The sequence below is a fragment of the Carassius gibelio genome, chromosome B9 (assembly GCF_023724105.1).
Source record: "Carassius gibelio isolate Cgi1373 ecotype wild population from Czech Republic chromosome B9, carGib1.2-hapl.c, whole genome shotgun sequence".
Lineage (NCBI taxonomy): Eukaryota > Metazoa > Chordata > Actinopteri > Cypriniformes > Cyprinidae > Carassius > Carassius gibelio.
The window spans coordinates 13,379,406-13,405,844 of NC_068404.1; the positions used below are offsets into that span (position 1 = coordinate 13,379,406).

Below are 26,439 nucleotides of genomic sequence, written 5' to 3' on the forward strand. Positions count from 1 at the left end.
CTCTAGCTGCAGTGGACCATTACCCATAATTAGGGGACCGATAAAATATATAGTGTTGCCATGGGTGACAGCGAATTGGCTATTAGGAAATATCAAACTACTGAATCACGTTAATCAAGTATTAAAGAGTTAGTTCACATGAAAATGTAAATTCTGTTATTAATTACTCACCTGCATGTCGTTCCAAACCTTGTGAGTCCTTCGTTCATATTTTGAACACAAATTAAGATATTTTTGATGTTATCTGACCCTCTAAGCTCTCTGACCCTGCATAGGAAGCAACACAACAGAAATGTTCCCAGACCTAGAAAGGTAGTAAGGACATCAATAAAAATAGTCCATGTGACATCAGTGTCTCAACTTAAATTTAGCAAATACGAGAATACTTTTTGTATGAAAAATAAACAAAAATATCATAACTTATTGAACAAGTCTTCTCCCCGAGTTAATGTCTTCCAACATTTTGGAGAGTACCATGATGTATTTCCCCAGAACGTAATCAATGTAATTAACGTTATGTTATGTGCGTACATTGTTCTGAAAGTAAACAATGCGGATTACGGTCTAGGGAAAGCGTGCACATGTGTCGTGGTACTCTCCAAATGGTGGAAGACGTTAAGATTTTAACAGCTCTCAGATTTAATCAAAAATATTTTAATTTGTGTTCCGAAGAAGAACGAAGAAGGTCTTACGGGTTTGGAACAGCATGAGCAGGAGTAGTTTTAGTTTTTGGGTGAACTAACCCTTTAATTGTGTGGCGAATCAAATCTGTGCAGAGCTTTAGTATGTATGTATAAATACACACACACACACACACTAATTATGTACATGTATGATATTATGATTTATCACACATTTAATAATTGATGTATTAATAAGAATAAGTAGGATAAGTCAACTGTTTGTGTAGTGTAACCTATCAACTGCCTCACATATGAGCATAGATACTAAATTCTCTTACATTCCCCTGTCTCATGTGCTGTCATTTGATGTGCATTACTTTTCTAGGTAAGGGATTTGAACACAGATCCTGTCATCCATTCTTTCCATTCCCCTTTTGGCTATTTTTGCATGATCAGCTAGCTCAAGGCACACAATGCCAAAACCACTAACACATGTTATTACAATATATGGTGTGGCTTGTAAGCATACCCAAAAAAGAACTATTATAATCACTGTCAAATACAATAAAAAGAGAAATAAGCATGATTTAAAACCTCACAGCTAAAATTTCTAATTCAAAACATTGGTTCAAGCAAGCACTGGACTGTTTCGGAGAATTGCAGTAAACATTTTGAAGTGTACACAGAAATGTCACTCTCAGTTTCTGTTGTTTCTGTTTTGAAACTGTATATTGAGCCTGTGTTAAATCACCGTACCGTGGAATTGCTGGTCGTGACATCACAGGCAGCTGCGTGGATGTTTGGTAGACCTGCTTCTCTCGCGCAGATACTGCTGCATGATCGAGACAACACTGCGCCCTGGTGGACGCTCTTTCAAATACACTTTGAAATGATCACTTCTTTGTACATGGGTCAGTGAAAGGGCAGTTTTTGTCTGCGTCTGTTCGTTTATTCAGGCAAACATGTAACATAGGTTACAATTTATGCATTTTAAAACTATTTTTTTTTTCCATTTTATTTGAAAAATGATTAACCTAATTTGTCTGGAAATTTGTATTTGATGTTATGAAACTTGGTGGCTATGGAAATTAGCAACACAGTCGATCATTCTCGAATGTGTGACCATGGACCACAAAACCAGTCAAAAGGGTCCATTTTTTTTTTTTTTTTTGAAATTGCGATTTATACATCATAAGCTTTCCAGTGATGTATGGTTAGTTAGGATGGGACACTGTTTGGCTCAATCATTTGCAGGCTTGCAGGCTAGAAAGTAGAAGTATTTAATTCCCACGATAACTTCTGTCTCCGAGGATGTCACACCCATTGCACGCAACAGTCTTGACAGGAAAAATGGTGTGAGAAAAAGAGAAAGAGAGATGATTTGATACACACAGGAGTAGCCTATGTTTTACAAAGAAATTAAATAAGAGAACTCTAAGTCTAATACCTTTGTTCAGTGTCCTGTGAGAGTCGTCTGGCCTCTTCTGGATCTTTTTTTAAGAGTGTCTGGTAAGTGGAGAAAGTCTCCACCATGCCGATGTAGCCAGAGACAGGGACGGGCTTCCTCACCCAAAAAATGTCCTGCCTAGAGACACAAAAACAGTTTATTCAGGCTTCTTATTGGTCAATGTAATATTCCACCAATGTTATAAACAACAATAAAATGACAGTTTTTTTTTTTTTTTTTGATCCTAGATAGCAACAGTCAGTTAGGTCAGGGACACTTAATGAATAAAATTAAATTTAAATGTTCAAATTGAAATCCTTCTTATTTTATAATGTAGCATCCATTACATAAAAGGTCCTCAAGGCATAACAAGCCCTTTTTGCTGTATGTGGTAATAACTGTGGTAACTACTTATTTATCTATAAAGTTTATATTTTAACAGCTAGTTTATATAAAACTACATTACCTTTTTTTGACTGGATACTGGAGAGAGTCGTATGTTTTCTTGTAAAGTTCAAAGGGGCAAGAACCTAGGCAAGGGCTCCGGAAAGGATGCAGGGCTGCATAAAACTGTTATGAAACAGACGTATATGCACATTTAATGTCATGTCATGTTTCATTAACTATGTTCTGAACAAACAGTGAACTATAAGTTTAATCAGTCTAGTAAATGCTGTGAATAACGTTTGTTATTAAAGTAAATTATTTAATATTATGACCTATTGGTTATATATGAGCAGAGATTTTGATATTTTTGATCATTTTCCAACTTTTTTCCAATTCTAAAATGTTCTCATGTGTGACACACAAACGTTTGGACAGCTGACAAGCATTGAAATGTCAGAAATACCAGTGTTATGATTCCCACCTCTTTACAGATGTGGTTTAAAGTCTCTGAGCAGTCTCCATAGCTCAGCTCCATGTCCATGGTGTAGTTGAGAACTGCAAGGCACCCATGAGGCTTAAGCACTCTGTGAGCTTCCTGAAGAAAACGTGAATGGTCAAACCAATGGAATGCAGACATGGTGGTCACAAGATCGACAGATCCATCTTCAAAAGGCAGTTCTTCAGCTGGACTCTCCCTTTGTGTTTCCAATAAGTAAAACAGAACATGTGCATATCAATGGATGAAACTCATGAAGAGAACAAAATCTAGGCCATAATCACATTTCACATCTGAATAAATCAAGAAATATTTGACATTAGGCCCATTGAGACATTATTTTCATGTCCATGCATTTTATGTGCCTGATATGCAAGTTTTGTTTTGTTAGTTTTTTTTTTTGGCACATTAATGATTGTCATTGCTGTTATACAGTAATGGGACTCATTTTGTCTGGACACACTTTGCTTTTTTTATATTAAAAAAAGGCAAAAAAACAAATATGATAATGATGTATTGCTCTAAAAATACAACTCTAAAGTAAAACATGCACACACAGAGAACTCAGAAATCTCTGGAAAATTTACACATTTAAATGTCAATAAAGTTACAGTTTAGTGATGTTAATATAGTAATATATAGGATGCCTGCCCGTTACATATTGTTTTATGAAATCTTTTAGAATTTCAGACAAATACTTTCACCTTAGAGTATAGTGGTAGCACTCTCAATTACATGTAACATTTTTTTTCTTTGTGTAAATCTGCAGATTGTCCTCCCAAAATCAGCACAGATTCTAGCTGTTGAATCGTGATCATTTTTAAGTCTTTCTTAATAAATGTTTCTGGAATAAAGGAATGAAATTTAATTCATATGAAAAACGAAACTCTGAACAAATCTTTTTCCTTGATTAATTTGATGTGGTGTGCATATGCAAGGATGACAGATGTCTATTATGAAAGAAATACTGTACCATAATGGCCTAATTCCAGAATGAATATACCATAATTCCATAATACTCAGATACACAACTTTTCAGATTAACATTTAATTTTGTATTAGAACTGTTGCTAAATGTGAGTGCTGTGTGTTAATGACTGTACACTTACTGTCTGGGTGATGAAAGCTAAACAGCGACAGAAGATTTACACAAAAGCTGTCACACATGCAATTCAGGTTTGCTTACCTATAAGAGATGTTTGAAACGTTTACATGTTTCCTCCCCATCTCCAGCTGAGCAGGACTGATGTCTATCCCGACCACACGAGTAAAATGTGGTGCTAGGAGCAACGTTCCCTGCCCTGACCCACAGCCAACATCTACTGCCAGGTCATTGGCTGAATTTTTCTGACAAAATGCAGTAAACAATAAATGCAATTGTAAATTAAATGACACAAATGGCAGACTGATGAATAAAAAACAACAAACTGTTCAACTCTTACATTACTCCTGTGGAACTGTAGAACCTTGTCGATGAGCTCTACAGAAGGAGAAATTCTGTACTTCCAGTATGAGTTTGCGTGTTCTTTATCCTCAAACAAACGTACAGCCATTTTTGAAAGCTGTACAAGTCAGAATGCTGCAGGGATTTAAATCAGTACCCACATCTTTAGGGGCTAGAGACTGGTAGGTTTAGGGGTGGAATCGGGTAGGTTTAGGTATACAGTATGTAAGGTGGGATGAGTTGGATCTGGATCTAACCACGCCCCCTGGATCTTGTGTTCTGCACTGAGGACCATCTGCTTTAAACAGTCAGCATACTAGGCTAAGGGAATCTAATGAGGATATAAAGGGGAGGAGTCATCTTAGGTTTCACGCTTTGCTTCTTTCTTCCCACACTGAGAGACAGTATCAACCATGCAAATACAAGTTATACATGGCTAATACATTCCTTTGAGGCAATTGTAATGTGCCCAGTTTGCTAATGAGGACTTGAGCCTCACACAAAGATTTTTTACATTCACTCTGGACAATAGTTCTTTCAAAATGAATAAACATCTCAATGGCCGGAAAGGGATCAAAGGTTTCCAGGCGAACCAGATGTCATGCTGAATAAAACATTAATAAAATATAAAACATTCACGTCACTGAATATCAGGGCATGGAACAAAATGTGACCTCAGCATGATTTTGAAAGACAATCTCTGTTTAGTTTAGAATCATGAGATCTTTTGCGAAACAAGTGATGTAAGCAGAATGTAAGCAGTTAATGATAATAGATAAACCTTACAAAATTAAGAGCACATGAAAAAAAAGAAAAGTATAGAAAGGCATAATGCTTATCTGTAGATGTTGAGAAGGCTAAAGAACAACAAAATTATGGACTAAAAGGTTTGTGAATGTGTGGATGTTAATGTGGCGGTATAGGTGAAAGGAAAGGTTAATCAGTGAATTTATCCAACTACGCCACCCTGGTAGGAAACCAGAGAATTTATTCCCATTAAAAGGACACAGGTAAGTTTCACCAAATGAAGGCAAGGTAGGGGAGACGGGGGCGAGAATACAAAAGATTGGATTTTATTATAAAAACACAGATAAAAACGCACACAAACGGTTTCCACAATAAGGGAGGTAATTCCCAGGGCCAGGATTAGTGGGAACCAGGCAGGCCGGCTGCAACTCAGAATGGTTATCGAAAAACCCACCTAAATTCACACCAAAGCAACCATCACACACACCCACCAATGGGAAGTTGTATCCACACACACACCGCACACTGTGACACTGCAGAATGACAGCAGCTAGCCTCCCCAGTTCCACCCGATCCTCACTGGCCCTGGAGAAACAGAAAACAACATTAAAAGAAGAAATTCAACAAAAATATAGAAATGAAAATACAAAAAAACCAAAACTTAAACACTTTGTAGCGACTCTGGCACTCGAGCATCCAGAGAACCACGCACAAAACGTAAATCAAAATCAATAAATACTCAAATAAATAACCCTTGCAGCACACAATATGCTTACAAAAAGAAAATGCAGGGTAAACAAATCAATACGAAAAAGACATAACCAAACAAAAACAATTATGGTCAGAAAAAAACAATCCAGAACCTCAACTGGTAGATAGTTCATGCGGAGAAAGTACTCAGTCTTTGCAGCTTCTTAAACTCAAATTATTAAAGCACAAGACAGAGTTTCCGCTAGAAAAAAAAAATGGTGCCGGTCAAAGTGACCGGCAGAGGTTTCCTTTTCCGGACATTTTGACGATATGCCGGTCAAGTATCGCCTCTTAATTAGTCAAGGTGAGGAAAACTGGAGGCAGGCTATGTTACGTAAAAAATGACATAATCAGGCAGCCGAATGCAACATGTTTATTAGCCTAACTTTCAAATAGACGGAAAAAAAAAAACATTTTCTACTCTGGTTCATTTCTTCTTTCGGATCTATTTGCGATCCATTCAATTCTAAACAAACAAAGCATATGTTTCGTCCTTGTTTCATTATAGATTATGTCACGGGAGGAGCACAAGACAGACACAGTGGGCGTGGCGTCAGGCCTCGGAGAGGCTTTTATTAACAGAAATCATAAAATAACAGGGAATAAAAGTGGCCAAAGGGGGAAAGTGTCCAAAATAACAGGGAATCTGGTGTCCTCGTCGTGCTGCGGGGTTTGTGTAGGTCGGGCAGTGTTCATCGAGGAAGGGTCCAGGCAAGGGGCGGAGTCTGGCGGCCGCACGCGCTCCCCTCCTCGGTCCGGGGCGCGAGGGGCGGTGGCTTCTCCTAGCGGCCGCGTCTCTCTCGTTGGCCGCGGCGCTGGTAGGGGATGGACGGCCCGGCATCCTGGCCCGTCGGCCGTGTATACGGGTGCGGTTCCCATCCGGATCGCAGGTCCGGCAGCTCACGTCTTGGTGGCGCGGGAGTCCCTCAACGCACCCTTCCTGGACCCACGAGGACACCAGTGTGCATGCACGGGGAAGAGACCGGTCTCCCGAGGAGAGGCGCGTTGGGCTTTTAAACAGCGGCGGGGATGAGGCTCCATTCACATCAGGTGTACCCCATCACACGCCGCCAGCCCTGACTCGTCCAGCGCCCCTCCTCTCACACACCCACTCCACAATCAGGGAGGAGGCAGCTGACTCGTCACAATATATATATATAATAATTCATAAATGCACGCATAATTATCAGTGAACTTGATAAAAGTTGCAGATATGTTTTACATGCATGCACAAACAAATGCCTTTCAACTTATGTGTGCAAAATTCAGAATGAAATGAATGTGCAGCAATTTGTACAAATAGAGATTCTAGGTCTACTATACATGTTGTAGCCATTAAATAAGCTTATTTAGTTTAATATTTGTTAAAATATTATAATGTTATTTTTTAATTTATGTTAATTATGAAAAGTGAACCGCACGAGCAGGGCCGTGCACAGACCTTTTGAGGGGCATGTGCTGAAACTGAAAAAGGGCATCCCCCTCCCTTTTTTTATATCAAAATTTTACAGGAAGAAATGGTCACATCTTCATGACAAATTCATTAACACAAAATAATAGTCTCAAAAGCTTTAGATTTATTCACGATTAATAACAACCATAATAATAATATTTGATAATATAGATAAACAGGGTTTTAAGGGCTTCTTTAAACCTAATTACAACAGCTCTTGTGTACTCCCTCTTTTTTTAAATTGCATTTATAGCGAAAAATAACACTTGACTCATACATAAACATGTTAAACATAATACAAATTAGCTTATAACACCAAACAGAAACCAAAATATTTTTTTATTGAACTTTAAGCAATTTTTTATGAACTTTGCAAAGAAAAAAAAAATATATATATTCTCTTTTTTAGCTATTCGGTTTGGTTTTATAAGCCAATTTGTATTATTTGGTTTACATGATTATGAATGACATTGAGAAGAGGGGAAGGTGAGCAATGAGTCAAGTATTTTTGACAAACTTTTTTGAAATATAATTTAATTATGTCCAACTCAATTCCAGATTATAAGAAACTATAGCCATACCGTAACTATAACATATCCAACATGTATCCGCCTACCATGTTTTACTACATTTTATACATGTGAGGACAAACGGAGAGTATACCAAAACATGATTAGCCTAAATGTTAATAAATTAAGTGTATCAGCAATCATAAATCAAAGAAGAAATTTCTTAGAAATATATTTTATAAATGTTATCTAGGTGACGAGGATCACTCGTCGCTTTGTGTAAGTTCCAGTACGAAACAGCGCGGGGGCGCACCTGTTATGATTTTCCGATGGTAAAAACAAATTATGTTGTATTATTTATCAATATATAGTTTTTGACCAGCGAATGTGTGCAAATGTGAATTTTTTTTTGTCCGTCATTGAAACGGCGACGGTGCCTGCCGCTGCCGGCATCACATTACACTTTAATCTACAGGTTACAAACTAGTTTTTGTAGCTATATAGACGGGGCGCTCGGTTTTTCCTGTGGTAAAATGCATTTGGCCAAAATCGCATTTTATAAAAGATTAAATGCTACTGTATGCACAGGCCATTTAAGTGTTGGCTATGACTAGATGGCAAATGCTAGTAGGCTAGTGACAATGCCCCTGAATTTTCGAGATACCCCTACCGGAGGTAGAACTAAACCCAACGATGTTTTTCTTCATCTCTAAGGTCTCCCATATATGAAATGGATTATTGGCTAAAAATATTTTACTGTTAAGATTGTTAAATTAACAGATATTGTTATACACCACAAAACCAATAAAGGACTAAAATATAGCCTGTCCGTATGGGAGTTAAGGCATATAAACTAATGTAGATCAATCACACAAGCTCTGAGAGCTTTGAAACTTGACATGTTTGTAGTCAGGAAGTTGATTTAACTACTAGAAAAGACTGGATGTGAATATCTTGATGTATGGAATAAATAGACACATGTAAACACATATCTAAAATAAGCGGACATGCACAAATTCAATATCTATGCAGAATGTTTTCATTTACTTTGTGCTTGCTTTGCCTGGCATTATCATAGAAACACATATGATGGCTTGCTGGAAAGGTGGGGTTGTGCTGAATCCAGCAATACCAAATATGTAAATATATGATAAAAGAGAAGTGTTCTGTCACTCAATGTATGATGTGTCCAAAATGAATGAAAATGGAACACTGACATAATTGAGTCCAAACCCATTCATTATCAGTGGTGAGAAGAATGTTGAAAAATTCAAATATAAGAGACATCAAAAAATATTTAATATGGCACCTTGTACTATATGGAAACAAAGATTGAAAATTTGAAATCGAAAGATAACACCTTACCATAGCACAAACAGGAGACCAGGAGTTTTAACTTAATGAACTTTTTAATAAAACTATAACTTAACTTCACACAATACAACTTAAATTACTGTCTTAAATAAAACAAATGGCAATCTAACTAAAGAAACAAACACTCTTTGGGGAAATGAGCCCTGTCTTCTCAGGCTGTTTAGTTCATTTTCTAGCAGCAACCATTTGGAACATGAACTGCTTTTGGTAACCGTTGGAGAAGGGTCTGGCTGCAGACTTGCACTTGCACTCTCAGACACTGCTTCTGCTAGCGACGTCACTTGCAGTCTTTATTTTTTATTTTGTTCTATTTATTGATAACTTTTTGTTTGAATTTCCCAACATTTTATAACAGTTGCCATGTGGCGAAGACAAGAAAAAATAAACTAAACTACAATGTCAATTGCAATCGCTACTTGCACTCTCCGCTACCTGTGACATCACTTGCAATCAACACAAATCGTGCATGTTGCCAATGGAGACGAGACGCTGTGGTTGTGATTAAACGATTAAAACTAATTTAGTACTATAACGTACAGGGTCCTGCAAGAAAAAGACAAGCACAGACCTTGGCCACAGAACAGCAGAATATGAACGCAGTGCACAAAGTCTTTCGTTAAGAGTTTTCCTCCTGTAGAAAAAACCTAACACTTAATATGGCATAATGTATTCAGACACATTAAGTTCAATTAAAAGATCAAATTCGATATATAGTTATTATTCAATGTACTGCAAGTCAAGCAGATGGCTATGAACACAATGTGCAAACTTTGTCCTCCCATACAACATAACGCTTAATGTGGCCTAATAACAGACTAAGATGATAAAGACAATTTAGTAGGCCTAGGCTAGCCTATATGTCTTGTTGTTGACTAAGTATATACAGACCAGCAAATATGAACGGGCATTATGTATTAAGTGATTTTAAAGGATCAACTCCGTACAGGCAAGCATACGAGTACAGAACGCAGTGCGTTAAATTATACATTAAACGTTTTCCTCCTATAGAAAATCATTATAAATAAAACACATAATGTAGGTTAATGGACAAAGACAGTGATATAAACAAGTTGTAGACAGTTTATTCTATATGGAAAAATGCTTAATGTGAAACTTTGCGTGTTGCGTTTATTCTGGGCTCACCTGCTTGCCTGTACATATTAGTTATGTATTTTAATAAAGTAGAGAAGCATGAGTTTGGCCTTTCTCATCTATGTCCATTATGCCACATTTTGCGGTATGTGAGGAAAATACTATATACATATTCCTTATATTAATGAACTGTACATTTAATTTGATATTTTAATAGCATCTTAATATATTAAGCCATGTTAAGTGTTTTTTTTCTATGCTTAGCTAGAGACTTTGTGCAAATGTTCATATTCTGGTGTTCTGGCCATGGATTTGCCGATCTTGTCTTTTTCTTGCAGGACCCTGTACGTTATAGTACTAAATTAGTTTTAATAATTTAATCACCACCACAGCGTCTTGTCTCCATTGGCAACATGCACGATTTGTGTTGATTGCAAGTGATGTCACAGGTAGCGGAGAGTTCAAGTAGCAATTGCAAGTGACATTGTAATTTAGTTTCTTTTTTCTTGTCTTCACAACCTGGCTTTATAAAATGTTGGGAAATTCAAACGAAAAGTAATAAAAAAAATAAACAAAATAAAAAATAAAGACTGCAAGTGATGTCACTAGCGGAAGTGCAAATGTCTGAGTGTGCAAGTCTGAGAGTGCAAGTACAAGCCTGCAGCCAGACCCTCTTGAAACATTTTGGGGTCAACCCCCCATGATGTTACAACTGCAACACACCACTCATCCACATTGTCATCAGATAGAGGGGACAAACCAAGGGCAGGGCTGAGCGGGTGGGGCGTGAACCCGAGACCCTCAGTGACAGATTAATTGACAGCTGCTGTTAGAGTCGCTAAAATGGAGAGTGACTCTAGAGACGCAAGTAGTTTTGCAACAGAGCGTTCATTTGAAGTAGAGGACTTTTCTCCCCCACCTTCACCTGAAGTGGAGGATGTCGAGGTGTCTGAGGACACAGGGCCAGGGCCTGAGCCATATCAATTCAAGCCACTGGCTCAAACTGCGGTCTTAACTCCCGGATTCTGATAGGCATCCGATGATGCTAGCGAAGCAGCCGTGCAAGAGAGAATGGGCCAGTCTCCGAGTAAGGCACTGCGTCGCTTTTCAGCGTGAGCTGTGTGGAGCATTACAGCTGTGTGGAGCATTACCGAAGCATTACAGCTATGGATTTTTAACAAAACAAGCCTACTCAAATGTATCTAACCTAACGATTTTCATTCGTTATTGTAAGAAATGAAAAAGAGTTATGCAAAGATAGGCTTACTTGCTTACTTAGTAGACAGACCTTTTTTCTCCCATAAATAAAACCTGTTAGCCTACTTGGTGCATTTTACAAGCACAGTGCCAACTTGGGGTCAGTAAAATAATAATAAAAACAATAATTTAATGCTGGTATCCAAAACATTCAATACAAGTAGAATTAGAAATTAGATACATTTTAAAACTTCAATGCACATGTATAATAAGCCTAGTAATAATAACCCTAGTACTATCGATCATAACATACTTCTACAGAGACTGGAAAACTGGGTTGGGCTTTCTGGGATGGTACTCAAATGGTTCAGGTCATACTTAGAAGGGAGAGGCTATTATGTGAGTCTATTAGAGCATAAGTCTAAGTGGACGTCCATGACATGTGGAGTGCCACAAGGGTCAATTCTTGCACCGCTCTTGTTTAGCCTGTATATGCTTCCACTAAGTCAAATAATGAGAAAGAACCAAATTGCCTATCACAGCTATGCTGATGATACCCAGATTTACCTAGCCTTATCTCCAAATGACTACAGCCCAATAGGAGGATCTTTGATGACATCTTTGTACGCATATGCGAGTGGTTGTGTGGCAACAGAACAAACAGTATGGCGGGCTGTAAAGACGCAACGAGCACTTTCAAGTGAGTTAAGGCCCGTTCACACCAAGCACGATAACTATAAAGATAACGATATTAGCGTCCACACCAGCGAACGATATTGTCTGTGTATTTTAAGCGGACGCGGCACGTCTGCTGCTTTAAATTCTCGAGGTCATTACAGCAGGATTGATTCTGATTGGTTGGCAATGTTTTATCGTTCATCAGGGGGAAAAAATCGTTCTGAAAGTGATTCCAACGATATCGTTTCTTTATCGTTATAGTTATGGTGTGGACTCTGCTATTCTTTAATATTGAGAACGATTTTTAGAACTATATCTTTATCGTTATCTTTATAGTTATCGTGCTTGGTGTAAACGGGCCTTTAGCGGGCAAAATCCTCAATATATAAGCACTTTAACATCTGAAGACCGGAGGAGGTTTGGAGAGAAGCTCAAAATTTTTATTGGTGACAAAATCGAAGCTATTCAAAGCCCATATGAGATCTGGGATGACAAAAAACGTTGGTCAGACTCGCCCGTGTCTTGGCCACCAATCTGCTGGGGAGACATTTATTCTTATTTAATAGAAACCCCTGGACCCTTCACTCATGAAAGATTAAAGGCTTTCAAAAGTCTGAAGGCCTATGATTATTTTGTTTCTCGAAAAGTTGGGCCAGTCTTTTCTGCCAAGCAGAAAGCAGTGATCGTGCTAAAAGCAGAGGTTAGACCTGGCCAAGCAGAGTCACAGCATGATTCGCATCTCCCGTGGGTGAACGCCAAAGAGAACGGCGAAATAATCACTGCTCACTGCGACTGCAAAGCCGGGTAAGTCTTCATTGATCAGTGTTCTTATTTACTTATTTATTTACTGAAAATGTAGTGACTGTTGTACCAATTCAATTGTTTTCAGTGTGAGACTTTCAATGGCGTCTGTACTAATGGTGAAAAATTGTATATCACAGCTTACACATTTCTCCTTCTTTCAAATCCAGTCTTGGAGAAACATGCATTCGTGTAGCAGCTTTAATGTTTAAAGTAGAAGCAGCCGTCAGGATAGGACTTACAAATGCTGCATGTACTAGTGAGGCTTGCAGCAAAGCACAGCTACAGAATGATGTAAGGAACATAGTCTGGGTGCTGTGGATTGCGGTTTGGGACACCTGAATCAGAAAGCGAAAACATATGACTCGGTTGATTTGACTTACCATGAACAAAATGTGCCTCACAAACTCGTTCAGAAGCTGCAGGCTTTCTTCGGAACGTCCAGGTTCAATCGCCTAATTGCACGCAACCATTTCTTTCATTTTTTCACTATCCTTTTCGGAGGGAATTCGAAAAAACTTTTTATCAGGCCCCCAACTAACCATACAATCGACCACACAGCAAGAGTGAACCATCCTCTTCTCTAAATCCTCCTCCAAACGTGCAAAACAATCAAATTACAGGTATCTAGTGGTGTTTCCTGCCACACGATTCCCATGATGCAACGCGACAAACATAAACAATGACGTCACAAAAGATCCGCCTATTGACTCCCTCTGCCAATGCATTGATAAAATTAATAGTTGGATGTGCCAGAGCTTTCTTCAGCTAAACAAGGAAAAAACTGAAGTCATTGCATTTGGAAACAAACATGAAGTGTTCAAGGTGAATGCATACCTTGACTCTAGTGGTCAAACAACTAAAAATCATGTCAGGAATCTTGGTGTGATTCTGGAGACCGGTCTGAGTTTCAGTAGTCATGTCAAAGCAGTAGCTAAATCAGCATACTATCATCTCAAAAATATTGCAAGAATTAGAGGTTTTGTTTCCAGCCAAGACATGGAGAAACTTGTTCATGCCTTTATCACCAGCAGGGTGGACTATTGTAATGGGCTCCTCACCGGCCTTCCCAAAAAGACCATTAGACAGCTGCAGCTCATCCAGAACACTGCTGCCAGGATTTTGACTAGAACCAGAAAATCTGAGCATATCACACCAGTCCTCAGGTCCTTACACTGGCTTGCAGTTAAATATAGGATTGATTTTAAAGTACTTTTACTCGTATATAAGTCACTAAATGACCTAGGACCGAAATATATTGCAGATATGTTCACTGAATATAAACCTAACAGAGCACTCAGATCACTAGGATCAAGTCAGTTAGAAATACCAAAGGTTCACACAAAACAAGGGGAGTCCTCCTTTAGTTACTATGCTGCCTGCAGTTGGAATCAGCTTCCAGAAGAGATCAGATGTGCTAAAACACTAGTCACATTTAAATCTAGACTCAAAACCCATCTGTTTAGCTGTGCATTTATTAAATGAGCACTGTGCAATGTCCGAACTGATTGCACTATATTTTCACTTTTTTTTTATGTAAAATCATTTTCTAACTGTTTTTAAATTAATTTTAGTTAAGTATTTTTTTTCATAATTTTAAAAGTTTTAAAATTGCTTGTCTTTATTTTTATTATTTTTCTTCATGATTATTTTACTTTATTTTATGTAAAGCACTTTGAATTACCATTGTGTATGAAATGTGCTATATAAATAAACTTGCCTTGCCTTGCCTAGTAATAAGTAGACATTTAAAATACATCAATAACTGATATCATAGTTTAAAATAGATAAAATCAGAGTTAAGGCTTGCTTTATGTGTTGCTCGATGAGGATTTCTCAATCGTTGCGACTTTAAATCCTGAGGACACAAAATGCTGTGGAAGCTCCTGCCGCGGAGTGAAGAAGAGGTGGCGTTACGAGGATTCTCAGACAGTTGAAGTGTCCAATGGAGTTAAGAGATTTGCTCTCAATCTATTTTCAACACTTTAGATTGTTTACCACGTGGGGTTTAACCAATAGCATTGAATTGTGAAAAAATATGAAATAGACAAAATTTGGACATGCGAGGATTCTGCCTGTCAGTGACGATATTTTAATAAAGGTGTTCCATTCCAATGTTAACCTGATTCAATTGGATCTGTGGTTCATATGAATTGTATAGTATACTGTGCCTTATGAAATGTATCATTATTAAATGTATCATAAATATAGTTGTATTGTGTGAAGTTAAGTTATAGTTTTATTAAAAAGTTCATTAAGTTAAAACTCCTGGTCTCCTGTTTGTGCTATGGTAAGGTGTTTTCTTTCGATTTCAATCTTTGTTTCCATATAGTACAAGGTGCCATATTAAATATTTTTTGATGTCTCTTATATTTGAATTTTTCAACATTCTTCTCACCACTGATAATGAATGGGTTTGGACTCAATTATGTCAGTGTTCCATTTTCATTCATTTTGGACACCTCATATATTGAGTGACAGAACACTTCTCTTTTATCATATATTTACATATTTGGTATTGCTGGATTCAGCACAACCCCACCTTTCCAGCAAGCCATCATATGTGTTTCTATGATAATGCCAGGCAAAGCAAGCACAAAATAAATGAAAACATTCTGCATAGATATTAAATTTGTGCATGTCCGCTTATTTTAGATATGTGTTTACATGTGTCTATTTATTCCATACATCAAGATATTCACATCCAGTCTTTTCTAGTAGTTAAATCAACTTCCTGACTACAAACATGTCAAGTTTCAAAGCTCTCAGAGCTTGTGTGATTGATCTACATTAGTTTATATGCCTTAACTCCCATACGGACAGGCTATATTTTAGTCCTTTATTGGTTTTGTGGTGTATAACAATATCTGTTAATTTAACAATCTTAGCAGTAAAATATTTTTAGCCAAGAATCCATTTCATATATGGGAGACCTTAGAGATGAAGAAAAACATCGTTGGGTTTAGTTCTACCTCCGGTAGGGGTATCTCGAAAACTAAAGCACTTTTTGACCATTTGTCACTAGCCTATAGCCCCCTCTCTCAGGCGACACCCCACATGTCTCAGTCAGTCAGTCAGACATCAAATAAATAAAATATAAGCCTTTATAGACATAGTGTTTAGTAGTACTTATTCAAACAACAAGATATTTATTTACCCTTCGCAAAACTTTGTTCAGCTCAGCTGTTGTCTACAGTGCGGCTGATGTGGAACTTCCGTTGATTCAATGAATATTAGAGTTGTGACGTTCGCGAACGAACCGATTCTTTTGAACGGCTCAGAAACATGAACGATGGGAGCCGAGTCGCGACTGGAGAGGAGCCGTTCTTTCTATCGTTCTTTTTTCCTATGCGTGTTCATACAAATGAGCTCCGCCAGGAGACAGAACAGTTATAGGGGGAGGGGCGCACCCAGCGCAGGCCAACCCTTTATAGCGTGATGATATTAGTTATTAGTTGTGCATGCATTTACATTGCATTTTGTGTTCATTTAAAACTTATTTTAAAATCATTAAAAATGTTCTTTTGTGATACTGTACTTGTATAGAAATGTTTCACTAAAAGCTGTTTTCCACAGACATTCATTGCAGCCCACTTTGTTATTGTTCATTGACTTGAAGGGGCTGATGTCCTATTTGCAAAGTTTACAGTAGTAATAGTATGTAGTATGTAGACATTTCCATTTTATTTATTCTAATTTTATCTACTTAAAAAAAAAATTAGTTTTCTATCAAAATGTTCTTGTGTGATAACAATGTTCTTGTGTGGAAGTGTTTGTAGTAAAAGCTGTTTTGCACAGAAATTCATTGCAGCCGGCTTTGTTTTTTATGTTTATTTGTGAGTAGGTATTGTATGAATAACATAAGTCAACGTAGTTTTACACACACACACACACACTTTGTACTAAAGGTAAATCAAAATAATGATGTCACTGTCTAAGCAGAGGGATTTGTGCAACCCTATGGAATATAGTCGACACATGAGAAATGAGGTAATAATCAATATTTCAGAATAATTAAAACTCAGATATTGGTGTGTGATATCTGAGCTTTAATTATTTGACTACAAATCTCACCTCATAATACCTCCCAGTGATTATTTCCAGGATAAACTGAGATGCTCCCAAGCTGGCTTCTTAAAACTGACTAAATATTTAAAAAGAGCCAAAAGAGCCATTCTTTTGAACGGCTCTTTGAAAGGAACGGATCGCGAAGATCCGGATCCCCTCAAAGAGCCATAAATCCCATCACTAATGAATATAGAGGGGGCGGAGTTATCAGCTTACTGACAGCTTGAGGATCGAATAAGATTTACACAAGCTCGTTTTAAGAACTTTCATTTGCTAAATATTTTTAAAACAGACAGACAGATGTAAAGGGTGACCAATAGCATTGATAATTTTTTAAAAAACACCACCAAAAAAGGGCACTTCGGAGTGTAAGGGCAAAAAGGGCATGTGCTCTGCACAGGTTGAGCCCTACCTGTGCACGTGCCTGCGCACGAGTAAGATAAGATGCGCAATATCGAGAGACATGGAGCGGGTCAGACATGATTTTGACCACTTAATTAAGTTTTGTTTAGTAGAAATACTTTTTTGAAGTGAATTTCGTTTTGTATAAATTGTATCTTAATTTTAATATTTTTTTTTTATCAACCAATTGCCTGGATTTAATACATAAGAAGCAAATATAGCAGACCACAGGCCTAATCCTGCAGGCGCCCTCGCGGCCACTTGCATTGCTAGTGAACTGGAGTGCATCTCATCCTAATTTAACGAAACTCAGCGTAGGCCTCACAGACATGAAATATATCTTAAGAAAGCTTGAAATGTCTTTTGAACAATTTAAAACGAATTTTTTTTTACCTATGCTAATTACACATTAAATTCAGGTAGGCTACTGAGTCGCTGTCCTCAGTGCCCAGAAAAGCGCTGAAACGGAGATGAAAGGGGAACCCGTTTTTATTTACTTATTTTTTTGGCTTATTTTAGGGGGCGGGATTATTAGGCAATTTTATTCGGACAATTTGACCGGAGAGATTTAATTTTGTCGGACATTTCATTTTTTTTCCGGCCAATGTCCGGCAATTACCGGACAACGGAAACCCTGGCACAAGAGACCGCAAAGTGCAGATCGGACTCCAAAATGCGTCCCTAAGCAAAACAGCAGCTGTGTTGCCTGAAATCATTAGCCAGGATGAGGACTAAGATGCTTTAATTCCCCTTAAAGAATAAAGAAACAAATTATTATAACAATTAAAACAAGATAACCACCAATATGAAGAAATAAGAGGCATACTTACGATTGTTATTGAATAAACATTAGATGCAACGCTATATGGCTACTCTCGACCGGTGTCATAGCTCAGGTCTACCAGCCAGTATTCACTGCTCTCGCTGCGATTACTGAGAGCAACACACAATAAAAATTACAGATGAGATGGTAAACAAACGGAGCACCTAAACATACCTGCAGCCGAAATACGTCGCGAGTTGCTGCACTGTCAACGCCACCAGACGCGCTCTAAATAAAAACTATAAATAGTGCATATTAGACTCGCAACAAGCACATCATTACACCGCCAACAAACAGCCAAACATACCTGAGGAAGGAATCAGAACGGAAATGCCAGGGAGAGAGAGAGGCACCCCAGGTCACAAACATACCCACCTTCTTCTTCTTCTTCTTCTTCTTCTTCTTTCGTTTTATTGGCAACCGCACTTAACAGTGCATTATTGCCATCATCCGGTAGCTTAGATCAGAAACATTCCTATCTCTTACATACCCACCTGCCATAATAAAGGTCCTTAAATAGTATAGATACTATCGTTTCATTGGTATATGAACTTTAACCCCACCAACCAATGAGATCGCTAGTGCTGTCGCTATCATTTGATTGGTGAACCAACTGTACATCAACCAGCCAATAAAAGACTTATCCTGCCACATTAAGAATGATTAATTCAAATGTTTACAACACCTAGATAGAGTAAACAAGTCTTTGACAACCAGGGAATTTTTTACTATTCATGTGAACAAACTACACAAGTGCAAAAAAAGAAAAAAAAAATATTTTAAACAACATTATATCAATGCCTGCATGCTGTAGATGAAATTAATTCTAATTAGCACTATGCAACATCATAATGCATAGTGCAAATATATTTTCAGAATCTTTCATGTGTAATTATAAAAAAAAAAAAAAAAAACTGTTTGTAAGACCACAAATTTGCTAACAACGCAATTAAGAAAGTGATTAAACCTTTTGTAGGAACTAGCTAAACACTTGGGACGATAGTGCAGGTGATTGAGTCATGTGTCACTCAGGTTTACATGCAAGCACACAGAAGTACTCCATTATAATGTCAACTTCGGCCTCTGTCGATGACACTTTCATCTCCTCTAGAATACTGGAACAGAATAAGTGACAAGAAAAACAACATGATCTATAAATGTCAAAAGGCTAATTTCCTTTAATAAGAAAAATGCAATCTAATTTTTGTTATACAGTCAACGTTGCATGACAGTAGAACCGCCTGAAGTGTTGAAATTTCTCAGAAAGAAGTAATTACCGTGATGTTGTTCTCTCCAGCAGTGCGGTTGCAGCGCTTGGATCGGCTCTCAGAAAGGCCTGGTACATGGAGAACGTCTGAATAAATCCAATTACATTCTTGATGCTCAGCTGTCTCTTTACTGGAATTATTTCAATCCTTACAAAGACAGTAGATTATTACACAATTATTAGAATCTACAACAGCAACTCATGTCAGTGATGACATTATTTAAAACAAAACATGTAAGATACAATGCTTTTAGAATTCATTATTATTATTTTTTTTAATAACATAATAATAAAATAATAATGTTTTATTTACACACAAATGTACCTATACAAAAGAAAGAAAATGTGACGGGCAGATTTTTGTAGAGGCTCATTGACACGGATGGCTAATTATTCTTTACACTGAGTGCAGTGCAGTTTACCTCTCTTTATCTGGGAAGGGTATGGCTTCAAATAAGTCCTTTAGCTTACGGTTGGCTCCAGTTACCTTACTGCTCGTATAAGGCAGCAGTATTTGCATTACCTATGATAAATTATATAAGCATGCAGTTAGCAGTTATTATGAGCATATTTAACCTTTAGTGAAATGTCTTGCAAAAGTTAAAGTTGCTAAACATGCATTCAGTAAGCTGAAGCTTTGGTATTTACATATTAAACAATTTACTATACTTGCTCTCTAGATACTCTTGTTTCATTGATATATATAAACATATGGAATAGGCTTACTTCCTCATATATGTTATTAAGGCGATTGCCACAGGATTCATAGTGTATTTTCATATCGTCTCCATCACCAAAGAGAGCCAAGCAGCCACGTGGCTTCAGGACACGTGTAGCCTCCTTTATGAAACATTCAGCATCAAACCAATGAGCTGCAGTTGCAGCCGTCAGCAGGTCCACTGAGCTGTCTGGGAATGGCAGCTCCTCTGCTGTGCCTACTCTGTCATTTTATGATAAACATGATAGGGACGAGACCACAGTCATCTTTTAGCACTTTATTGCACACTGTTGTCTCAAAAAACCTAATCTGGTCTTTAAACTTATGCAAAAGTCTAATGGTCATTGTTCCATATCTTTTACATTATCAGATCAAATATTTTTTAAGGAAGGGTAGAACCATGCATTACTGACCTGTAGCTGAGGTTAGGGAACCCTGGCACTGCTCTTGCCTGCTCCACCTGAGATTTACTGACATCAATACCCACTACCTGCTCAAAATATGCCGTCAGGGGACGAGAGTTCTGTCCTGTTCCACAACCCAAATCCACAGCCAGCTGATGGGGCTTTCCTTTCTGAGAAGCAAGTGTTTACTATTAAACATTTTATGAGAGAATAACTTTTTTTTTTAATATACAATAAATCATTTATTGGCATAGGTTTTGTAACATTAGTTTCTTTTGGTGTGACTTCAGAGGTGTTAAAGGATTTGTCCACTCTCAAATGAAAATTTCCTGATAATTTACTCACCTCCCATGTCATTCAAGATGTTTACAGTACCTATTTATTTCCTCAGTTGAAAAGAAATGAAAAATCGTTGTTTTAAAACTGTAGTGGTTAAAAACGCATATCCATGTTACAGATGTAGTCCCTCGTTTAGGAAGGAGCTCCTCCTTTTGTCTTGGCTAGTCATTCTCCACCTGGTTCTGTCTTCCCCTCAGAGCATTTGCATTTTGAATTACATCAATGATTGGTTAATACTAGCACAATCCCAAGAGATGGCACTACAACACAGAGACTGTTAGCTCATATAGTTTCTCTAGGGTTGAGACTCAACACCAAGAAAAGTGTTCTTTGTCCGGCCCAGAGAACGACTTATGTCGGGTTTCGATCACGATGTGGGCAAAACTGTCTCGAATTGAGACCATTCGGCAGACCATGAGCGAGGTCAGGCTAGGCCAAGATCGCACTGCTCATCAGTACCAAATGATGTTAGGTTTCATGGCTCCAGCATCTACGGTGATTGCTCTGGGGCTGTTGCACATGAGACTGTTTCAGTTGTGGCTAAAATCCAGAGGATCTCATCCAAGAGCCAATCCTCAAAAGCAAATAAAAGTGACACGCCTCAGGCTTCGTACACTCTGTGGCTCAGAGCCCAGTTCCGTGCCTTGGGTCCCACTCTAGGGGCGCCGTGTCGTCGCAGACTGCAAACGAAGAATGCCTCGCTGATGGGCTGGGGAGCGGTCTTTGTTGGCCACCCCAAGTGGGATGGGAGGGTCAACAGCTCATTTGGCACATTAATTGCCGCTAGCTGATGGCCATATTTCTGGCTCTGAAATATTTTCTCCATCAATTGAGAGGCTGTCATGTCCTAGTATGGGTGGACAACACAATGACAGTCTCTTATATAAATTACCAGGGAGGTCTGCGCTCATGCAATCTGAACAGAATAGCAAGGCAGATTTTTCTTTGGGTCTATGACAATCGTGTTCGTGTCAATCAGGGCTGTTTACATTCTATGTGGGAGCAGATTTACTGTCCAGACAGACACTACCAACGGGGGAATGGAAACTCCACCCGTAAGTAGTTAAACAGATTTGGACATTTTTTTACAAAGCGGAGGTGGACCTCTTCGCCTCCCAACAGACAGTGCAATGTCCCCTCTACTTCTCTCTGGGTCACCCAGCCCCCCTGGGTCTGGATGCGATGGCACACACATGGCCCAAAATGGCCCAATGTTTCTCTGCTCCCGGGAGTTCTAGCCAGAGTTCGCCAACAAGGGTCTTGCTTCTTGCTGATAGCACCACGTTGACCGAACAGAGTGTTGTTCTCAGAGATAGTATCTCTCCTCGACGGCTCGGCATGGGCAATTCCGGAGAGGAGGGACCTTCTGTCTCAGGCAGAGGGCACGATATTCCATCCCAGGCCTGGCCGGTGGAATCTTCATGTTTGGCCCCTGATGGGTGCCAATTGAGAAACACCGGGCTTTCGCCGGATGTTATTGACACCATTCTAAGTGCTAAGTCTTCCTCCACTAGATGTGTTGTACACAATGTAGATCCAGTCAACTGCCAGATTGCTTCAGTTCTGGACTTCATGCAAGAGAAGTTATCAATAGGCACATGCCCTGACACTCGTAAGGGTTTATTCGGCTTGCCACGCCTTGGTTGACGGGGTGCCTCTCGGGAGCCACCCTCTGCTCTCTCACTTTGCGTGGGGCCAGGCGACTGAGGCGTACAGCAAAAACCAAGATGCCTTCTTGGGACTTAGCTATAGTTCTCGAGGGTCTGGTTGAAACCCCCTTTTGAACCTTTAGAATCAGCATCTGATAAACTTCTGACTCTAAAAATGTTTTTTTCTCATGGCAATAACTTCTTTAATGAGAATTGGGGATATACAGGCTCTGTCCATCTCGCCATCATGTTTAGAATTTGCTCCAGGAATAGTAAAGTGATTTTGCATCCTCATCCTGATTACCTGCCTAAGGTTTCATTTTCAGATGTACATCTGGTCATTCTAGAGGCCTTCTGCCCTCCGCCGTTCATAACGCTGGAGAAGAAGAAATCTTAGACTGTGTCCAGTGCGTGCTCTTCAGACGTACATCCACCACACTTATCAGTTGCGCAAGTCAGAGCAACTATTCACCTAATATGGTGGGGTAACAGAGGAGGAGCTGCCACCAAGCAGACCATGTCTCATTGGGTCAGGGATGCTATTGCTCTTGCTTATGAGGCGCGCGGTCAAGCTTCGCCCATAGGTCTTCGAGCTCACTCCACCAGGGGGGTCGGGTCCTCTAGTGCTTTAGCAAGGGGTGCCCCCTTACAGCAGGTTTGTGATGCGGCAGGTTGGTTCTATCCGCACACATTCATAAGATTTTATAGTTTGGATGTTCATTCTACTCCGGGCTCTCATGTCCTTGAGTCAACAATCACATGCTAATATCTGAGGCCTTCTTGTGGTTTTGTAGCACACCTGCAAAACCTTAGGGGTCCAGGCATTTTCAAACACGGTGTTGTGGGTATTCTCTTTCCCAATGCGCTGAGCAGCACAGCATCGACTATAGCTTTCGAAAGAGAACGTTCCCGGTCACTTAACTGTAACCTAGTTCCCTGAGAAAGCAGAACAAGATGCTGCGCTGCGTTGCCGTGCTGAAGATGTCCTAGGACGGCTCTTCAGACAAAATATCCTGTTGATGCACCTGTGGCTTATCTATTTATAGCCCCGTGTTGCAGGCGTGTTCCGATGACGTCATCAACAGAGGCTATATTACCTCCGGGTCAATTCTATTGACGTGTTACACACATTATTCACAGCTGGTCACGATTAAGACGTTTCCCAATGCGCTGAGCAGCACAGCATCTCGTTCCGCTTTCTCAGGGAGCAAGGTTACAGTTAAGTAACCGGGAACGTTCAGGAGATAACTTTTCATTATTTTCCATGTCCCCAAACTAAAGATTGAAACCTTTTTTTATGTCAGGTCCATACAAAAATTAGTGCTGTCCATGATTTTGTTTGTATGAGTTTGAGATTTCCTGGTCTGAATTTTTTTCCTAATCCGCCCTTCGTGGAAATTAATGGCAAAGACTTACTACACATAGGCCTACTGAAGCATGCAGTGTTTTCAACCTCTGCCGCCTCAATATACTGTATGAGTACATGAACACATAAATATAATCTCTAGAACTGCTCTGAATCACTTCATGAGCATTTAACTTGTTTTGAGAAAACTTTCATCATATACAAAGAGACAGCAGTGTTTCAGGAGTTTAGTACACAGAATAGGACACATGCTTATTAGATAACCTTATTTGAGTTGATGTATATACTTTTATTTATGATTTTTTATTATATTGTTAGAAGCAGTATTTCCTGTAATTATGCACACACATATTTGGTTTCAACAACAGTTTCACTAAACAATTATGATTTTAAATCTGCATTAAACTTCAGATCAATCTTAAAGTAAAAGGCAGAACTAAACTGATTTTGTGGTAGATGTGTTCAAATTTGATCTTAATTCAAGTGATGATAGATTTTGAAAGTCTGACATAGTTGAAGACTACTTTAAGGTTAACCCATGGTGTACATGTTTGAAAATGATTAACAGTGGAAAATAAAGATTTTGAAAAGTAATCAAAAAGTAATCAAAAGTAATCAGTTACATTAATAAAGTTATTGAAAAAGTTACACTAATATTACATTTTAAATAAGGTAACTCGTAATCTGTAACCTACTACGTTTCCAAAGTAACCTTCCCAACACTGCACACAGGTAACTTACAAACACTGATCGTTACACTAAAAACGGTACTCCTTTTGTTCTTGTCAGCCCTTAAACATCCCACTAGTGCCACACACAGGACAGTTGGCGACACCACACTTAAAAACAGTACCATAGTGTTACCATGATATGCTGTATATTAGACGTACTAAAATGCTAATAAACCCCAAAGTGCTATCTTATAGAATCAAAAATAATTTTAAATGGTATTTATTTATATTTATATATCTCTTATTAGTAGTAGCCTATAACTATAACCGCATATGTTCTTATAAAAGTTCATTGTCATTATCACAATAATATTAAAATTGTTTTATAATGTAGGCCCATGTGCTCCATATTGGAAGGGTCTCACAGTTAACAAACAAACGTGCAGTGATTCAGCAGTCGTGCACAAACACGACGCGTGGACGAACAAAACTCTAAGTAACACGACAGATCTTACCTTTTTGTCCAGGTACTGGAGAATAAGCTCTTTTAGCTCATCTGGTGGTTCAAATCGATATTTTTGATAGAGGGAGGCATGCTGTTTCTCTTCAAACATTCTTTCCGTCATCGTGACTTCAGAGCAAATCTTCATAGGAAATGTCTGCACGACTAGGGCTATATGATAAGAGTTAATTATTACTGTACATTACAAACAGCGAAGAGGCAGGACAAACCACTGTACTATTTTGGAGTGAACATATATATATATATATATATATATATATATATATATATATATATATATATATATATATATATATATATATATATATATATATATATAAAACGGCGTGTTTTCAAAATATAAAAAGATATGAAACTTGTGTCAGGTCATACAGTGTGCGTGTGTTTTCATGGTAACTCACAGGACGGAGTAGTGAGCTGTGTGTCGTTCACTGGTCTCTGTTGCTCAGTTTGTTGGCTGTGCGTGATAGTACAGTGCTGAATAAAAACATTCAAAGCTGATGTCCATTAAATTGGGTTTAAAGAAAGAAATCGGACCTCAGCTGAACTAATTTATTACAATAACATCATGTAAATTGTAACAAAACCTCGCAGTGGTACGGAGGTCGCCATGTTTGATATAGTATCAGAAACAATATCGCGAGAATAGGCTTTTTGTTCGTGCAGGCGATACTGAAACAATTTAGCTAATGTAGCCTAGTTAAAACTGAAAAAGGTTAAAAATACTAGGCTATTGTCACAGTTGTCATATTGAACGAGTTACTGTACAACTGTGTGTGTGTGTGTGTGTGTGTGTGTGTGAGAGAGAGAGAGAGAGATTGAGTGCGTAGACAAATTAATGCACACAAAGGAATATCTATCATATAATATTGTATAGAATGTTTCTTCTTTTTTGAACTGTGTAAGCAATACCATTCCAGCTGTAGCTCCAGATGTGTTTTTTGAAAAACTGTTATACAACATTGCCAGAAGAGGGCAGCAGTCATCTAGCGGTGACACATTTGGTATGCTTTAATTAATAGCTCAGCTGAACCAACTTGTCTGTAAAATGCTATCATTATTTGAATAGTTGAAATTTAATAATAAAAGTTGAGATTACATTGAACAACAATGAAAAAAAAAGCATAACAAATAGCACACGTACAGTGAATAACAGGACAGTCGTGGAATAGTTGCTCAAGTCAAGACCAATTAAGTAATTATTTGAAGAC

The 26,439-nt window shown here is 38.4% G+C and overlaps 2 protein-coding genes across 8 annotated transcripts; both read right to left on the reverse strand.

Moving 5' to 3' along the window:
• Positions 1-1,535: 1,535 nt before the first annotated feature.
• Positions 1,536-18,595, reverse strand: LOC127965491 (putative methyltransferase DDB_G0268948). 7 transcript variants are annotated; one of them, XM_052566301.1, is made up of 9 exons: positions 18,466-18,519; positions 18,299-18,401; positions 16,156-18,218; positions 4,396-5,729; positions 4,140-4,300; positions 2,939-3,152; positions 2,537-2,640; positions 2,071-2,208; positions 1,536-1,960 (listed from the first exon to the last, which is right to left on the reverse strand). In XM_052566301.1, the coding sequence occupies exons 4-9, from the start codon at positions 4,504-4,506 to the stop codon at positions 1,864-1,866; spliced, it is 825 nt and encodes a 274-aa protein (XP_052422261.1). In that variant the 5' UTR covers positions 4,507-5,729; positions 16,156-18,218; positions 18,299-18,401; positions 18,466-18,519; the 3' UTR covers positions 1,536-1,863. The 7 variants fall into 7 exon arrangements, with proteins under 7 accessions (XP_052422261.1, XP_052422260.1, XP_052422262.1 ...); XM_052566300.1 differs by having other exon boundaries at positions 16,156-18,401; positions 18,466-18,486; XM_052566302.1 differs by lacking the exon at positions 18,466-18,519 and having other exon boundaries at positions 18,299-18,442.
• A 407-nt stretch (positions 18,596-19,002) lies between these two features.
• LOC127965376 (putative methyltransferase DDB_G0268948) lies at positions 19,003-25,840 on the reverse strand. The gene is made up of 7 exons (XM_052566177.1): positions 25,630-25,840; positions 25,221-25,378; positions 20,690-20,850; positions 20,285-20,498; positions 19,981-20,081; positions 19,569-19,706; positions 19,003-19,406 (listed from the first exon to the last, which is right to left on the reverse strand). Exons 2-7 carry the CDS (start codon positions 25,353-25,355, stop codon positions 19,316-19,318), a joined length of 840 nt encoding a protein of 279 aa, XP_052422137.1. The 5' UTR covers positions 25,356-25,378; positions 25,630-25,840; the 3' UTR covers positions 19,003-19,315.
• Between the last annotated feature and the right edge of the window lie 599 nt (positions 25,841-26,439).

Excerpts from the sequence above, each read along its gene's own strand:
- LOC127965491 (XM_052566299.1), bottom strand. The coding sequence starts at position 4,506 with ATGGCTGTACGTTTGTTTGAGGATAAAGAACACGCAAACTCATACTGG. Across the intron at positions 3,153-4,139 it reads GTTTCAAACATCTCTTATAG|GGAGAGTCCAGCTGAAGAAC; the intron begins GTAAGCAAACCT and ends GGAAACACAAAG. Across the intron at positions 2,641-2,938 it reads TAAACCACATCTGTAAAGAG|TTTTATGCAGCCCTGCATCC; the intron begins GTGGGAATCATA and ends GTTTCATAACAG.
- LOC127965376 (XM_052566177.1), bottom strand. The coding sequence starts at position 25,355 with ATGAAGATTTGCTCTGAAGTCACGATGACGGAAAGAATGTTTGAAGAG. Across the intron at positions 20,499-20,689 it reads TTCCCTAACCTCAGCTACAG|AGTAGGCACAGCAGAGGAGC; the intron begins GTCAGTAATGCA and ends ATAAAATGACAG. Across the intron at positions 20,082-20,284 it reads TTAATAACATATATGAGGAA|GTAATGCAAATACTGCTGCC; the intron begins GTAAGCCTATTC and ends AATTTATCATAG.